The following is a 17874-nucleotide window of genomic DNA, read 5'->3' as shown; positions in this document are numbered from 1 at the left end:
AACCCTCTCCAGTATTCTTGCTTGGAGAATCCCAGGAACAGAGGAGCCTCGTGGGCTACAGTCCATAGGGTTGCAAAGAGTTGGACGTGACTGAAGCAGCCAAGCATAGGTATAAAAAGTAACCTAGAGATGTTAGAAGCATATGGGAAGATGTGTGTAGTTATATGCAAATATTATACTACTTTTATATAAAGGACTTGAGCATCAGTGGCTTCTGGTATCCACAGGATGGGGGGTGTCATGGAACCAATTCCCCCCGCCCAGGTTTGTTGGGATGGCTATACTCTAGTCCTTGTTCAATAACTAAGTTGTGTCCAACCCTTTTCCACCCCATGGACTGCAGCACACCAGGCTCCTCTGTCCTCCACTATGTCCCAGAGTTTGTTTGAATTCATGTCCCAAAGGACTCAACAGTCCTTCTTAGCAACTCACTACTGTGTAAACTTCACAGCTCTGTCACCAGCATTACTATTATTCACGTGCCAACCTGACCTACCTCTCTCTGGAGATTGATGTCCGCTCCCTGCAGGACAAGCTCCTTCACACAGTCTATGTGGCCAGCATAGGAGGCGACCATGAGGAGTGTGGTCCCATGCTGGGGGGAGGAGAGACACGTGAGCAGTTAGGCCACCATGACGTCAGAGAGGCACCCGGAGAAGAGGCTGCCAAGGTCAGCTCCTCCCAGGACATGGCTGAGCTGAACGCAACAGCTCCCGCAGTAAAGAAAAGTGCCTCATGAATAATCTTATAAAGCAGATGATGCAGGAGAAAGCAAAATGACAAACTGCTGAGGCTGGAGTTTTCAATTTAAACATTCGCTTACTTCCATTACCATCAGAAACACAGTCCAAGCGAACCATGGCTACTGTATTTTGAGGCAGCAGCAATGGAATGGCCTTATTTTATGACTCCTATTAAATGATTCCTGAGCCAAAACACCATTACTAATGCAAAAAGGTGGGCTGAGTGACACTAGTCGGTTTTCTGAGTTTAGAATTCTTTGTCTTCAAACTGATTCAGGTAAAGATGCAATGAGAGGCTACAGAAGTGAGAGTCAGGCGCCCCGGGGGCCACTAGCACACTGAGGGGCACACTGCTCACACTTTCCGGGGCTCATTTACTGCATCTTTAAAATGAGGAATTGGATGAGATGATTGCCAAGGTCTTTGCTACCATTAAGATTCCAGGACCTGGGGCTTCCCTGGTGGTCCAGTGGTAAAGAATCTGCCTGCCAATGCAGGAGACACAGATTGGATCCCTGATCTTGGAGAATCCCACATGCTGCAAAGCAACTAAGACCATTTGCCACAACTACTGAGACTACTCTAGAGCCCCAGAGCTGCAACTACTGGGCCCACATGCTGCAACTACTGAAGCCCATGTGTCCTAGAGCCTGTGCTCCGCAACAAGAGAAGCCACAACAATGAGAAGCCTGCACACAGCAACTAGAGAGTAACTCCTGCTCTCTGCAAAAAGAGAAAAGCCCACACAGCAATGAAGACCTAGCACAGCCAAAAATGCATAAATAAAATAAATAAATAACTTTAAAAATGATTCAAGGACTTGAATAACTAATGAGAACCTACTGTATAGCAAAAGGAACTCTACTCAATGCTCTATGGTGACCTAAAAGGGAAGGAAATCCAAAAAAAGGGGATACATGTATATGTATAGCTGATTCATTTTGCTATATGCAGAAATTCATTTTGCAGAAACACAACATTGTAAACCAACTATACTCCAATTACAATTAATTTAAAAAAAAGAAAAATTTTCTATTGTGGGCACATTGGTCTCAAAATACAAATCAATCATGAGCTAGAGGAAGCACAGAGCACTTGACTTGGACATTTCACAAAGAAAATTTTAAATGTCAGGCTTTATCTATATTAAAGTAAGGGAAGATGAATGAAACAAATTACCCCAAAATGCTTCCTTATGGATTGCATTTCACTTCTATAACATGGTCAACTGAGAAAAAGTCAGAGGTTGGGACAAAGGAGAAAGAGAATGAAGAAGCGGGATCTGTGGATGTAGGAAGGGACACAGAGCTGGAAGTCAGGGGTGTCTGGAAAGGGGTGACTTTAAGAAAAAGGAGTAAGTGGTCATCAACATGGTCAGTGGGTGAGACCACAATGAACTCGGGTGTTCCCACTCCAGAACTGTACAGTACGGCACTGCTGCCCAGCAATCCCTGGTAAGACCAGACAACCAGTTCACAGATGCCCAAGACCCCGTATCAGTTTGGGTCCTGGCAAAGAACAGACGGTACATTCAAACTGGGATAACTGGAAAGAAAGCATAATAAAGAGACTATTTATAAAGCTATGCTCTGGATGTAGGGAAACCACAAAGAAGAGGACTGACAGGGAGGGACAGTGGGGCTTCGATACCAGCCCAGGCCCCAAAGCACGAGAGGCAGGTGGTGGCTCCCTGGACAGACAGGGTGAGGGTGTTGCTGCCAGTCAGGATGGGGGGGCTGGACTCCCCAATATCTCTGTCCTCCCAGCCTCTGATTCCCGCCAGGGCTCCTACTGGCCAAACCCTACTGGAGGTCGGAGGAAAGCGAGTGCCTGAGGGCAAGCCAGAGAGCTCTGACTCTGGGACACAGAGCAAGTGGGGAGGAAGTTACACGTGGGTCCGGAGGAGAACCCTGAGCTGTCCTGTGCTAATGCCCCGGGGGGCAAAGGGGAGCAAACTTTGATACCTCACTAGGGCTGGTGGCTGATATCACCTACCAAATTTGTGTAATAAAAGCTGGAAATGGCACACCCTGTTTTCCGGAAAACAAGAAGGCTCCTGTGAAAACATTTCTATTTAATCCCTAAAATCAAAACATCTCCTTTCTCTCCTCATCTGAGGTCCTCTTAGTCCCCAGAGACGTGAGGTCCTGCTGAGAACAGAGATCACTGCCTCTGGCTGGGGAGGGAAGGACTCCGCAAGCGATGCTGCCAGAGGGTGGGAGGACCTGCTTTAGTTCCCCGCCATCACTGATAAGTGAACTGATGTTTGCAAAGGTAGAAGGAAATGAGGTTGGGTGGGGGACTTTCATCTTTCAGCAGAAAAAATCCAACTCCTCCATCCATGGCAGGCTCCTGAATCACCCCGTACCCCTTTTCTTCTTGGACTTCGCCAATTCTGATTTCCCAGGGATCTGTCTCTTCCCCTACTGTGGCCCCTCCTGTCTGATGCAGATAATGGTTTCCTCGATATGTTTCCCCACGGTACTCTGCATAAGTCTGAGCAAACTCCAGGAGAGACAGCGAAGGACAGGGAAGCCTGGCATGCTGCAGTCCATGGGGTCGCAAAGAGTTGGACATGACTTAGAAACTGAACAATAACAATGGTGCTTTGGACTTTTTGAAAAGGATGAGGCAAGCAAACACATGGTAAGGGGGACAAGCGCATGGGAAAGGGGACAAGCACTGTGAAGGGCAGGGTATTCAGCAGGTGCTCTCATGCCAGCGGGGGACAGCCAGCTCCTAGCATGCGGGTACCGAATGGACCAGTCCGTACACTGTCCCTACAGTCCACGTCCACGCGGCCGCTGTTCAGTAGCAGGCGGAGTAGAGTCAGGTTGCCCCTCCTCGCTGCCCAGAATGCCGCATTGGCAAGCGGGGTTTCCTTCTGCAGAAGCAAAATGAAACAGAATCTTTAAAATTGACCTTCATTAATGTGACCACTGCTACGCAAACACGTGCTGCCATTCAAAATGGAGAGTTTCCAGATGTGTCTTATCATTGGGAGGTGTGCTCCTCCCGCAGCGGGTCATCGTTGCATACGAGGTATACTTGGCTATGGGATGCGGGTAACCCGAGCCCTGGGGCTGTGGCAGAGAGCCGGGTTGTTGATTACACAGCACTATTAATATTCTCCATTTCCCACCAATGTCCTCACTTTCCTGCCTCTGTGTCTTTGTTCAGTTTCCTTTTTGCTTGAAAGAATTCTCCCCAATCCTTCAAGGCGTGCCTAACTGCTATTTCTTCTCTGCCATGTTCCCAAATGTCTCTTATCTCTAAGCGGAGGGAAATCACTCCCAATTCTGAGTTTACCAGCATCTTTTCTGTGGCTCAGATGGTAAAGAATCCTCCTGTAATGTAGGAGACCTGGGTTCAATCCCTGGGTCAGGAAGATCCAGTAGAGAAGGCAATGGCTATCCACTCCAGTGTTCTTGCCTGGAAACTCCCATGGAGAGAGGAGCCTGGTGTTTGCAGCCCATGGGGTTGCAAAGAGATGAGTATGACTGAGCGAGCGACAAACTAACTTTCTGAGTTGTCAATGCTTTCTACTCAATTCCAGCCGCCTGGGTAAACGCCTCGCTCTCCCTCTACCAAAGGTTCTTTGATTCAGCTGGAACTCACCAGAGGTTTCTGTTGAGAACAAAGAACTCTGGGCATGAAATGTTGCTATGCAGCCTCAGGTGGATCCTTCACTCCAGTGTGGGGTCGTTTTAAAGTTGCTATGTTAACTCTGAAACCATGACTATGGAAAGAACAGAGCTGGAGAACAGTTCTCCAGAATTAGAGTGGCAGAGCTGACTGAAGCACCACCTCCTTCTCTAAAATGCACTGATTTAGATTTGCAGAGAAAAGTCCATGATGGGGGTGGAAGGACAGGCAGAACCAGACAGCTCTGGGTTTCAAGTCTGGCTTTGGGCAATGGACTGACCCTGGTAAGTCCTGGTTTCCCCTTGCTTAGATGGAGATCACATGACATGCCCTGAAGTTTATGGTAAAAATTAAATGATGTAGGTTAAGGGAGGCTCAAGATGGAGGGGATATATTAATATGTATCCTTATAGCTGATTCATGCTGTTGTACACCAGAAACTAACATATAACTGTAAAGCAATCATACTACAACTAAAAAATAGAAGTAAATTTAAAAAATGATGTAGGTTAATTGGCTAATACTGTATCTGGCATGTTATATGTGCTTATAAACACTAGTTTCCTTCCTTCTATCCACTTTCTTTACAAAGTTAGAACCAACAGGCAAAATTAAAATCAGAGTATTGCTACTAATGACGAATTCATAGGAAATTTTTTAGTATTCAAATTAACAGAAATACTTTTTTTCGGTAAGCTGAAAGCACTCATCTCAGGGCTTCCCTGGTGGCTCAGATGGTAAAGAATTCTCCTGCAATGCAGGTAGACCTGGATTTGATCCCTGGGTCAGGAAGATTCCCTGGAGAAGGGAAAGGCTACCCACTCCAGTATTCTTGCCTGGAGAATTCCATGGACAGAGGAGCCTGGTGGGGTCACAAAGAGTCGGACATGACTGAGCGACTAACACTTTCTTTCTTAAAAGCACTCATCTGACCCAGAGTCTTATCTGTAATACATCTTCTAAGAATATTGATACATTTTTACATACAGACCTAGTGAAAAGTGCAAGTTGCTCAGTTGTGTCCGACTCCTTGCGACCTCATGGACTATACAGTCCATGGAATTCTCCAGGCCAGAATACTGGAGCGGGTAGCCTTTCCCTTCTCCAGAGGATCTTCCTAACCCAGGGATCGAACCCAGGTCTCCCACATTGCAGGTGGATTCTTTACCAGCTGAGCCACAAGGGAAGCCCAAGAATACTAGATTCCCTTCTCCAGCTGATCTTCCCGACCCAGGAATTGAACCAGGGTGTCCTGCGTTGCTGGTGGATTCTTTACCAATTGAACTATGAGGGAAGCCCTAACAGTACCTAACTCACCATCAATAGTTAAAAAAAGCAGACACCAACAGTTTTGGCTGCTCTGAGGAGCCAACACAGGGAAAGTCCAGGGGTGGCAGAGGGGTGGCAGCATCTGGGGTGGGAGGATTTCACTTGAGAAGCCCTTTAGCACGTACCCAACTTAGCGTTCTTGTGCATTCTTGGATGAGAGCGTGGAGAAGCAGGGAGCGATAAGCAGATTACAAACATACTTGCAATGCTTTCCGGGCTCTTTAGGAGGGAAAAAAATTCACCTTAAATTGCAGGTGAACCATTTGCTTCCCCTGAAGGTGTAAACTGTACTGTCTCAGTTTTCACACCGAGTGTCTGTGGCTTTTACATCAGGCTGGGCCTGATGTTACAGTTGTGACTACGAGAAGCCATGGCAGGCGGGTTTGACTTGTATATAAATCATGAAACAATGCCCCTTTAATAAGAAACACTGCACAAAGTATGGGAGGGTGAATCAGGAAGATAATTTAATATGCACCATGGAAACAGCTCTGCTGGCTTTTCCGGAAACATGAGAACTTGAGAAAAGTAAATTGTAAATCATTTTCGGTGATTCTGTTTCACTTTAACCCCACATGCCTTTCAAAAACCATCTGTAAACCACAAGCTTCTATTGTCATAACAAGCTCTCCGGTCAGGAGCCTCTCCTGCCTTTAGAATGGCCTCGGGGATTCCTCTCCTGCACAGGCTAGACATCCTCGTTTCATAAAAGGCTCCAGAAACTGAGCTTTGGGAAAAGGTGTAAATCTTTCGTTTTCCCTCAAGGGCTTGATTTACTGGCAGGTGGAGGCATGAGAAAGTTGTTGATTTGGGGTAAGAGAGAGCCAAGTTCAAGTCCTGACCCTGCTGCATCCCTGTTCTGTGACCTTGGAAGGGTTATTTAAGTTCTCTCTGCCCCAGGAAAGTGAGAATAGTATTAATGGTGCTAATACAGGCAATATCCTTGGGGGATTGGTTCCAGGACTGCCTGCAGATACCAAAATCTGTGGATGTTCAAGTCTCTTATATAAATTGGCATAGTATTTGCATATAAGCTATTTGCATATAACCTACACATATCTTCTCATATACTTTAAATCATCTGTGGGTTACTTATGATACCTTACACAATGTAAGTGCTATGTAAATAGTTGCCAGGGCAGGGCAAATTCAAGCTCTCTTGCTTGGAACTTTCTGAAATTTTCTGAATAGTTTTGGTCTGTGGTTGAATCCACAGATGCAGAACCGGCAGACACAGAGGGTCAACTGTGCTTCTGTCACGGGTTGTTAGAGGATAAATGAGGTAATATGTGCAAATGCACTTCGATAGTAAACACTCAAGAAATGTGAGCTCTAAAAGCAGAGTCCTCCTGTGGTTAGTCGCTCAGTCGTGTCTGACTCTTCATGACCTTGTGGACTGTAGCCCACCAGGCTCCACTGTCCATGGGACTCTCCAGGCAAGACTGGAGTGGATTGCCATGCCCTCCTCCAGGGGATCTTCCACACCCAGGGATCGAACCTGTGTCTCTTATGTTTCCTGCACTGACAGGTGAGTTCTTTACCACTAGCGCCACCTGGGAAGACCAAGCTACTTCTTACCAAATGCTTATTCCATACCACTGGCACATCCTCTGCAACATAGCTCAGTGAAGTGGGAACATTACTACCCTACTGCTCAGATGACATAAGTGAGAACAACAAGGCAGGCTGCAGCCCCAGGCGGTCTGGAGCTCGAGGCTAGGCTTTCAGCCATCCCCCTGCCTGCCTCCTGCAGAAGTCTCCTCCTGAGACAGCAAGAAACAAGCGTGGCGACCCCAACGACCCCCTTCATAACCTCATGCCAAGCTCCTCTTCTGCCAACAGAGAAAGTCCCCTGGCCTTCTTTCTCTTTACAGACCACATTGCTTGGTAAACTTCCAAACTTCCTCTGGGCACAGTATGCACATAATCCTAAAATGTGGTTTATAAAGGGCAGCCCTTAAGCCTTGAAAGGAGCCGATGCATGTGAAAATGCCTCACACAAATCCTAAGGCACTTCACCAATCCGGTGGTGACTATGTAACCTCTTTCTTGGTTTTCTGCACCTCTGGCATCAGGTTATCAGTGTGATGTGATGAGTTACAGCAACAACCACCTACGCTGGGTACTGCTCTGTGTCAGGCAGCGTGCTGGGCACTCTCATTGCTCTAACACTTTTAATTCCCAGAACAAGCTCACAAGGTAGATGCTACTGTTCCCATTTTTAGGATGAGAAAACTGAGGCACAGAAATGACTTACTCAAGGTCATCTAGCTAGAAAGTAACTGAGCTAGGATTCAAACCTAATCTGTTTGGGTCCAAAGTCTGAGCTCCTATATCTTATACCTTGTGAGAAAACCAGGGGACAATCTTCCACATATGTCATCTTCTCCTCTCTTCCCCCAGCCCCCCTTTACTGCTAAAATTTTGGCTCACACACTGCTCATTAGCACACTACCAGAAATTAAATACAGGAAGGAAGGGGAGAGAAACACAGAAGGGAAGTTGTTACTTGTACAGAAATGGAATTTTGATTAAAAGCTAAGAGGGGGTAGAGATCTCAGCTACTGGCTTAAAAAACGATTGAAAATCATGTGGATTTTAAGTGTGTATAATTAATTTAATCAAGAGAACACTGACTTTGTTCAATGATGAATTTCTCTGGTGTTAGAAGCCACATTAAATGAGGAGATAAGAAGGGTAGAGAGACCACGTGCAGAAGGAGGTTTTTGAGATCTTACCGTTCCACTTTGTGCTAAATGGCTGAAATTTACAGAGTCACTTAAAAACCTTAACTGAGCGTTAAACCTGTGTTGTAAGTATCACTACACTTCTGCAAATGACAGGAAACCACAGAGGAAAAGTAGGTAATTTAGGGGACTTCCGCAGGTGGGCCAGTGGTTAAAAATCCACCTTGCAATGCAGAGGAAGTTGGTTCAATCCCCGGGGAACTAAGATCCCACATGCCAAGGTGGGTTCTCGGGGAACTAAGATCCCACATGCCAAGGTGCAACTAAGCCCATACACTGCAACTACTTAGCCCACACGCCGCAACTAGACTCCATGTGCCACAACGAAAGATCCCATATGATGCAACCAAGACCTGAGGCAGCCAAATAAATAAAATATTAAAAAATAATAAAAACCACTGTGGTTTTTCCAAAAAGCTAAACATCTGACCAAAAAATATGTAAGTGATTTATCTACTCAGGCATTCTGCCATAGAGGTAGGCCTGTATAACACTGGCGTCTCCAAACTCAGAACTCAAGACCATGCTTAAAGTCTGTTTAACACATATATGTTCCGCAGAGGCCAACTGACAGAGGTAGAATATGGCAAAACCAACACAATGTTGTAAAGTATAATAATTAAATAAATAAATTTTTAAAAAAAGAAAGTAGTTTAGCAGTTTTCTGAAACGAGGCTATTGAGAAGAATACAGTGACTGCTAACAGGTACATAGTTTCTCTTGGGGTTGATTAAGATATTCTAAAATGGATTGTACTCATGGTTGCACAACTCTGAATATGCTAGAAAAAAAAAAGCCACTGGAATGGACAGTTTAACTGGGTGAGTTATATGGTATGTGATCTGTATTTCAATAAAGCTGTCAAAAAAAAATACATGGCTTTATCAATTTATTTTCCTGTGGCTCATCCAAGTAATTTCAGATGATTGATGAACTGGAGTTGATTCTGAGATAACTTACATACTTTCAGAACAAGGGTCGAAAGTATAAGTTCCTCTATGTCTGGCCAAGGCATAAGCAATTTCCACCACCAATATGGAACCCGGCATTCAGGGCTTCCCTGGTGACTCAGTGGTAAAGAACCCGCCTGCCAATGCAGGAGACATAAGAGACACCGGTTCGATCCCTGGGTCAGGAAGATCCCCTAGAGGAGGAAATGACAACCCACTCCAGTATTCTTGCCTGGGGAATTCCATGAATGGAGGAACCTGGTGAGCTACAGTCCATGGGGTCACAGAGTTGAACACAACTCAGCAACTAAACAACAAATCCTCTCTGGTAAGACATGATCAAGAAAGACCCAGGTATTATTCTTTATCTAGCTATCTACACTCTGGAATAGTGACTCCCCCTCACTGGGTTAGGGTCTAACTTACAAATTGTGCTGGACTTCTGGCAACCTCAGCCCCGAAGAATAAATCCTGAGTAGTTGAAATAGCTGTTATAAAGATAAAAGAAAAGCTATGACCAACCTAGACAGCATATTAATAAGCAGAAACATTACTTTGCCACCAAAGGTCCATCTAATCAAAGCTACGGTTTTTCTAGTAGTCATGTATGGATGTGAGAGTTGGACTATAAGGAAAGCTGAGCACCGGAGAATTGATGCTTTTGAACTGTAGTGTTGAAGACTCTTGAGACGCCCTTGGACTACAAGGAGATCCAACCAGTCAATCCTAAAGGAAATCACTCCTTCTGAATATTCATTGGAAGGACTGAGGCTGAAGTTGAAACTCCAATGCGTTGGCCACCTGATGGGAAGAACTGACTCATTTGAAAAGACCCTGATGCTGGGAAAGATCAAAGGCAGGAGGAGAAGGGGACGACAGAGGATGAGATGGTTGGATGGCATCACCGACTCCACGGACATGAGTTTGAGCAAGCTCCGGGAGTTGGTGATGGACAGGGAGGCCTGGCGTGCTGCAGTCCACGGGGTCACAAAGAGTCGGTCATCACTGAGTGACTGAACTGAGTTGAACTGAAAGACAAAAGTCAATGTACTGAAATCCATGAGGTTTCTTCCACAAAAAAGACTCAGACCTGCACTCTGAGTTCTTTTTACTTTAAAAACAATTCCAGCAAATATGTATCTCCTTTCCCAACCAGAACAAATTAGCAGTTGCCTTTTCTAATGAGTCAAATCTTTAGATGAGGTGGCCAAAGATGAGGAGAAGAGCTAACTCATTAGAAAAAACTCTGATGCTGGGAAAGATTAAAGGCAGCAGAAGGAGGCAACAGAGGATGAGATGGTTGCATGGTATCACCGACTCAATGGACATGAGTCTGAGCAAACTCCGGGAGATGGTGAAGGACAGGGAAACCTGGCATGCTGCAGTCAACGGGGTCGCAAAGAGTTGGACAGAACTGAGCAACTGAACTACAACAAAACGTTGATAGAGGAAATTTACTGAAGGTAAAGCGCTACCAGCGAGAAGAGACTGTTGACAACATAACGGAGGAAGGATAAAACAAGTGTCCCGGTGGTTCAGAAGCAAATAGTCCTACAAGTGGTGACTCTGAGTCATCGAGAAGAAGATAAATTGTGGTTTCTAAAGCTCTGTTTATCCACCCACAGACTCAGCCAACAGCTGAGTCTTTTCAATGCAGGCCTTGGAAACAAAGGGCCTGGGACCTCCAACCTTTCAGCCACCTATGAAAATGAAACAATGGCTCCAAAATCAGAGTCAATGAAAACATCATTCAATATCTACAAAATGTTAACATGTCAATTGCTAAAATTGATATTCACAAAATATTGCTGACACAATATAATCTGCAGGTCTGATTTTCCCAATATACAAGAACTACTGAATTGCAGAAAAATCATGGGCAAATGTAAATTAAAGGTTGCTGTTCTTAAGTCACTCATTCATGTCTGACTCTTTTACGACCGCAGGGACTGTAGCCCACCAGACTCCTCTGTCCATGGGATTTCCCAGGCAAGAATACTGGAGGGGGTTGCCATTTCCTTCTTCAGGGTATCTTCCCAACCTAGGGATTGAACCTGTGTCTCCTACCCTGGCAAGTGGATTCTTTATCACTGAGCCACTGGAGAAGTCTAAATTAAAGATTATTTGTTGCTAAATAATTTTAAAAGCAATATTATAAAAACCCTTCCAAAAATGTACAATACAAGTGGTTGGGGGATCTTAGTTCCCTGACCAGGGATTGAACCTGGACCCCAAGCAGTGAAAGTACTGAGTCTTAACCACAGGACTTACCAGAGAATTCCCAATAGTTGCTATTTTTTTAAAGATTCTTTTTTTTTTTTAATGTGGACCACTTTTTGAAGTCTTTATTGAATTTGTTACAATACTACTTCTGTTTTATGTCTTGTATTTTTGGCCAAGAAGCATGTGGAATCTTACAGCTCCTCAACCAGGGATCAAGTCCACATACCCTGCATTGGAAGGGGAAATCTTAACCACTAGAGCACCAGGGACATCCTGTATATTTATCATGGGCTGTGGGCACATTCTGGCACTAGTGGTAAAGCTGTCAGTGCAGGAGATGTAAGAGACACGGGTTTGAACCCTGAGTTGGGAAGATCCCCTGGAGGAGGAAATGGCAACCCATCCCAGTATTCTTGCCTGGAGGATCCTATGAACAGAAGAGCCTGGTGGGCTACAGTCTATGGGGTCGCAAAGAGTCACATGACTGAGCAACTAAACAACATGATATTAGCTGGGGCTAGTATACGATTAGTCACCCAGCCTTCGACTCTCCCCCGCTGCCCCTCAAATCTTCTTTATGTGCCTTTTAGAACTCCTCTACTATCTAAAAAGTCAACTGTCTTCCTCCTTCACCTAGCACCGAGCTTCCAGTCTCCCTGGGTGGGGGGCGGGGGACAGGGGTGCAGGGAGGGGTTGCTAAACCTGCTCCCATAGACACACTAGGGCGGGGAATGGGGTTGGACCCTCCTCACCTGACTTCCAGACACCCTTTCTCAGCAGGTGTACACATCTCCGCTGCTTCAAGACCCAGGCCATCCCACCTTTCTCATCCTCTGCCCCACCTCAAGGTAGCTGTGGCCTCTGGATCATTTTTCCTTCTTCACTGAAAATGTTGGCATCTTCCCTTCTGCCCACCGCAAATTCTGAGCTCATCCTGGCCTTCGATTTACAAAACATCAGTGCCTCTGCTCTCCCACCTCAGAACTTCAGCACTCAGCTCGACCATCCTCTCCACGCATAAGCTTTCTCAGCACTCCCTGCTGCCATCTTAAAACACTTCTGTACAGAGATACTTGGTTCAGTCGGTCAAAAAGTCTGCCTGCAATGCAAGAGACCCGGGTTTGATCCTGGGTGGGCAATATTCCCTAAAGAAGGAAGTGGCAACCCACTCCGGTATTCTTGCCTGGAAAATCCCATGGACAGAGGAGCCTGCTGGGCTACAGTCCAGGGGGTCACAAGAGTCAGACATGACTTACTTTAGTTTTAGAACTAATACTTTACATATTGGGCTGGCCAAAAAGTTCATTCAAGTTTTTCCATAACTATGATGAAAAACCCAGATGAACTTTTTGGCCAACCCAATACCATAAAATTCATCTTTTTAAAGGGGGGTTTGGGGGAGAATTGATACATATATATGTATGGCTGAGTCCATTCCTGTTCATCTGAAAGTATCACAACATTGTTAACTGGCTGTACCCCAATACAAAAGAAAAAAAAACAAAAACAAAAACAAATAGACTGACAAAACAAAACAAAACAAAACAAAAAACCCATCCTTTTAAAGCATATAATTCAGTGGTTTTTATTTTAATCTCAAGGTTTTACAAGCATCACCTTATCCCAGAATATTTTCATCAACCAGGAGAAACCTCATACCTATTAACAATCATTCTCCATTACCCCCTCTCCCCCAGCTCCTGGCAACCACCAATCTATTTTCTGTCTCTATGGATTTGCCTATTCTGGACACTTCATATGAATGGTGGGGAGGGGGTTTCCACAGTGACTCACACGGTAAAGAATCTGCCTGCAATGCAGGAGTCACCAGGTTTGAACCCGGGGTCAGGAAGATCCCCTGGAGAAGGGAAAGGCAACCCACTCCAGTATTCTTGCCTAGAGAATTCCATGAACGGAGAAGTGTGGTGGGCTATAGTCCATGGGGTCGCAGAAGAGTCGGAAACAACTGAGTGACTAACACCATATAAATGGAAACCTGTAACATGAAGCCTTTGTGTCTGGCCTTTTTCACGTAACATAATGTTTTCAAGGTCCATCCCCATTGCTGCACGTATGAGAGATTCATTCCTTTTGCTGGCTGAATGATCCATCATATGGATACACCATGTTATGGTCCGAATCTTATGTCCTCTCCTCTCTGGGTTAGTATGTTGAAGTCCTAACCCCCCAGTGTGATGTCTGGAGGTAATCAGGTTTAGATGAGGCCATGAAGGTGGAGCCCCCATGGTGGGGTGAGTGCCCTTACAAAGAAAGGAAGACACTAGAGCTCACTCTCTCTCTCATCTGAGGATACAGTCAGAAAGTAGCTGTTTGCAAGCCAGGAAGTGGGCTCTCACCAGAAACCAAAACTGTCAACAGCTTGATCTTGGGCTTCCCAGTCTCCACCACCATGAGATATAAATTCCTGACATATGTTTTCATTTCTCCTGCATATACATCTAGAAGCAGAATTGTTGGGTCCTATGGCAACTCTATGGTTAATTTTTTTGAAGAATGACCAGACTGTTCTCTATTATCGCTGTATCATTTCACATTCCTACAAGTAATGGAGGAGGGTTCCAATTTCTCCACATTCTTTTTGTTGTTGTTTTCAATTGCTCCACATTCTTTTTGTTGTTGTTTTCAGTTGCTCCAGATTCTTGCCAATGTTTCTCATTGTCTGTCTTGTTGACTATAATCATCCTAAGGGGTGTGACTGTGGTGTCTCACTGCAGTTTTGATTTGCATTTCCTGATGGCTACTGATGTCAAATATCCTTTCAGTGGCTTATTGACCATTTGTGTATCTCCTTGGGAGAAACTTCTATTCAGAGGCTTTGCCCATTTCAAAACTGGGTTGTCTGTTTACTGTTGAAATGTCTTGTTGCCAAGTCACTTCAGTCGTGTCCAACTCTATGCGACCCCATAGACGGCAGCCCACCAGGCTCCGCCATCCCTGGGATTCTCCAGGCAAGAGTACTGGAGTGGGTTGCCGTTAGAGTTGAAATGTCTATTATCATTTAAAGATGATCAGGACTTCCCTGGCAGTCCATGCTTTCACTGAGGGCTCAGGTTCAATCCTTGCTGGTAAAGAATCCACCTGCAATGCAGGAGACTCGGGTTCCTGGGTCGGGAAGATCCACTGGAGAAGGGATAGGCTACCTACTCCAGTATTCTTGGGCTTTCCTGGTGGCTCAGCTGGTAAAGAATCTGCCTGTAATGCAGGAGAGCTGGGTGCAATCCCTGGGTTGGAAAGATCCCCTGGAGAAGGGAACAGGTACCCACTCCAGTATTCTGGCCTGGAGAATTCCATGGACTGTATAGCCCATCAGGTTGCAAAGAGTCGGACATGACTGAACGACTTTCACTTTCAGGGGAACTAAGATCCTCCAAGCTGTGTGGTGCAACCAAAAATAATAATAATAAAAAAATAAAGATGCTCAAGTCTCTATCATTTTAAAGCAAACAAACCCTTGGCCAAATCTGGATTCCCACCTCAGTCACTGTTTCCAATTTTTTGAAAGAGTTCTCTCCATTTGTGGTTTCTACCCACTCTCTTTTTAAGCTATTACAGTCTGGCTTCTGAACACAACATTGCATTGAAACTGTTCTCAACAAGGTCACCAGAGCCTCTTCTATTACTAAGTTCAATGGGCACTTTTCGATTCTTAGCTTGTTTGATTTCTCTGAGGTATTTAATTCTGCGTCCCTCTCCACCTTTATTGAAAGGCTAGAGATTCTTGGCTTAATGACTGCACATGCTTCTGATTCTTCTCATACATTTCTGCCTGCCATTTCCCCGCCCTCCCATTTTCTCAATGGGTTTCTCTTATTCCACTCATTCTTAAGTCCTGAGGTTCTTTAGGAATTTGTTCTCAGTCCTCTAATTTACTATCTTTACATGATCTCACTGGGCAGCCACATTCAATCCCATGGGTTCAATGACCACTTAGCACTGTTCACTCTTAAATGTCATCTCTGTTTCCTGCCTAGACTACCCTCCTGGGCTTCCAGTTTGTACATCTGTCTAACATCTCTACTTGGACTCATCTCCATCCTGAAACTTTACACCAAACATTTTATCTTTATCTCTCTGGCCTTCCCTAGCCCAGTGAATAATATCAATCACTAAACTCTGCTGATTAAAAATGTTTAAGTCACTCAACATTCGTCTGTTTTCTTCCATTCTCAAAATCTGTGCCCTAGTCTGGTACCTAGCCTGGTAACAAGATGTCCCCAACATAGTCTTGACTGGTCTCCCAGCTCGGTTCTAGTCTCTGAACTGTTGTTGTTTAGTCCCTAAGTCATGTCCTATTCTTTTGCGATCCCATGGACCATAGCCAGCCAGGCTCCTCTATCCATGGGATTTCCCAGGCAAGAATACTGAAGTGGGTTGCCATTTCCTTCTCCAGGGTTATCTTCCCAACACAGGGATCAAACCAGTGTCTCTTGCATTGCAGGCGGATTCTTGACTACTGAGCTACCTGGGAAGCCCACCCGCTCAGAGATCTTTCTGAGATGCAAATCTCACAGCGACATTCCTCTGCTTAAATGAGCTATTGTAAGAGCTGGGATCACACTTGCCGTGGAGCCAGACTCACTAGGGTTTCAGTCTGCACACCATTCGCTCACTGGCTGCACGGCTGTAGGAAGAGTTACTTAACTTCTTCGTGTTTTAGTTTTCTTATTTAGAAAAGGTGGTGGTGATGGGGTGGGGGGGCGGCAGTGGCAAAGTACCATCTCGTGGTTACGCCGGAAGGTTCAGAACTTGAACCGTGGAGCCCCTGGATCAGAGTTGGGCACATTTTATGTGCTCAGTCCATTTTAACTAATGTTTTTATTAACATCTTCAATACAGGCAAATCAATGAACCTCATTTTCACCCGAAAATGAGGGGGTTAAATGAATGACTTTAATAAACTCTTTGGTAATCAACTGCAGCCTGGTAATCAATTGCAGCTCGCTCGGCGCTGGTCCCTCAGCTCCAGCGTCGAGAAAGTATTCCGGGAGGAAGCGGCAGTGGGGCGGCTGGCGTTCGGGAACGCGGATGCAGGAATCGGTGCGGCAGCCCGGGTCCCCGCGAAGAGCGCCGACCCAGGGCTCCTTCCCCGCCCCCGCCCGCCCGTTACCCCGGCGACAGTCCCCGCCGCCCGGCGCCCCGCGGCCCGGCTCACCGCACCTGCAGCCAGAAGTGCGCAAAGCCTTTCCCGCAGAGCCCGCGCCCCCAGATCACAAACCAGACGGGCAGCCCTGCCCGGCCGCTCCCTCCCGGTCCCCGCAGCCCACCTCGGGGCGGCGCCCACCCCTTCCTGCGGGCCCGCGGCGGCTCCGGGCGGACGGAGGGTGCCAGCCCCGCCGCTGCAGGTCGGCCGCCCGCCCGGCGCGCCCTCCCGCAGGCGCGGCGCTCACCTTGAACGACATCTTGCACATGTCCGCGGCCGCCCCGCCGGGCCCCGCGCGCTTCCGGCCCGGACGTTCTGCACCGGCCTGCCTCCCTCCCTCTCCCGCCGCCTTCCGCAGAGGGGCGGCCTCCGCGGCGCCGCGCGCTCCCGCCGCCGCAGACCGGGCCGGGCCGGGGTGGGGGAGGAGGGGGAGGGATGAGGAGGAGGGGGGGTGGGAGGAGGGACGGAGGAGGGAGAGGGAGGGGGGACGAAGGAGGGGAGGGAAGGGGCACCCCCTCAGACGCCCCTCCCCCATCCCCCTACCCCCCATCCCCACCCCACCCGCACCGCCGTACCTACCAAACACTCCCAGCTCCGCTCGCACTGTGCACACACTACACACACACACACACACACACACACACACACACACACACACACACACACGCGAGGTTCATGCACGCACCGCTGCACACTCACAACCTCACATCACTCTGCACACATCCAGACTCACTCACTCACACTCCAAACTGGACACCCCACTCTGTGCACACTCTCCAGCCTCCACACACACACAACCCTAGCCACGTTTTCAACCCTAGCTGAAAATCCAGCCCCGCTTTTAACCTACTTGATAATCCACGACAAAGCTGATTTAAGCTAACCGTGCCATTCATACACAAAAGAAATAAGCATATCAATGTTTCAAAAGTTGTATAAAAATTTTGTTGTAGTTCCGTGTGCTGACATCCTGATACGTCCTCAGTTATGAAGATGTTTCGTATGCTCTAAAAACCTAATAATTTAAAATAAAATTTTGAAAAATAAAATAAAATTTTGGTTCAAGAGGAAAAAAC

The 17874-nt window shown here is 46.5% G+C and overlaps 1 protein-coding gene across 1 annotated transcript in view; it reads right to left on the bottom strand.

Annotated features, from left to right (window-relative positions):
• The window catches only part of ANKRD29 (ankyrin repeat domain 29), a 51397-nt gene extending 34049 nt beyond the window's left edge, over positions 1–17348 (bottom strand). The window contains exons 1-3 of the mRNA XM_043444334.1: positions 17046–17348; positions 3517–3627; positions 497–595 (exon numbers count right to left, since the gene is read on the bottom strand). Coding sequence (XP_043300269.1) covers positions 497–595; positions 3517–3627; positions 17046–17348 — 513 coding nt within the window. The remainder of the gene's footprint in view (positions 1–496; positions 596–3516; positions 3628–17045) is intronic.
• Between the last annotated feature and the right edge of the window lie 526 nt (positions 17349–17874).

The sequence above is a fragment of the Cervus canadensis genome, chromosome 23 (assembly GCF_019320065.1).
Source record: "Cervus canadensis isolate Bull #8, Minnesota chromosome 23, ASM1932006v1, whole genome shotgun sequence".
Taxonomy (NCBI): Eukaryota; Metazoa; Chordata; class Mammalia; order Artiodactyla; family Cervidae; genus Cervus; species Cervus canadensis.
This window is presented reverse-complemented; position numbering and strand designations above follow the sequence as displayed.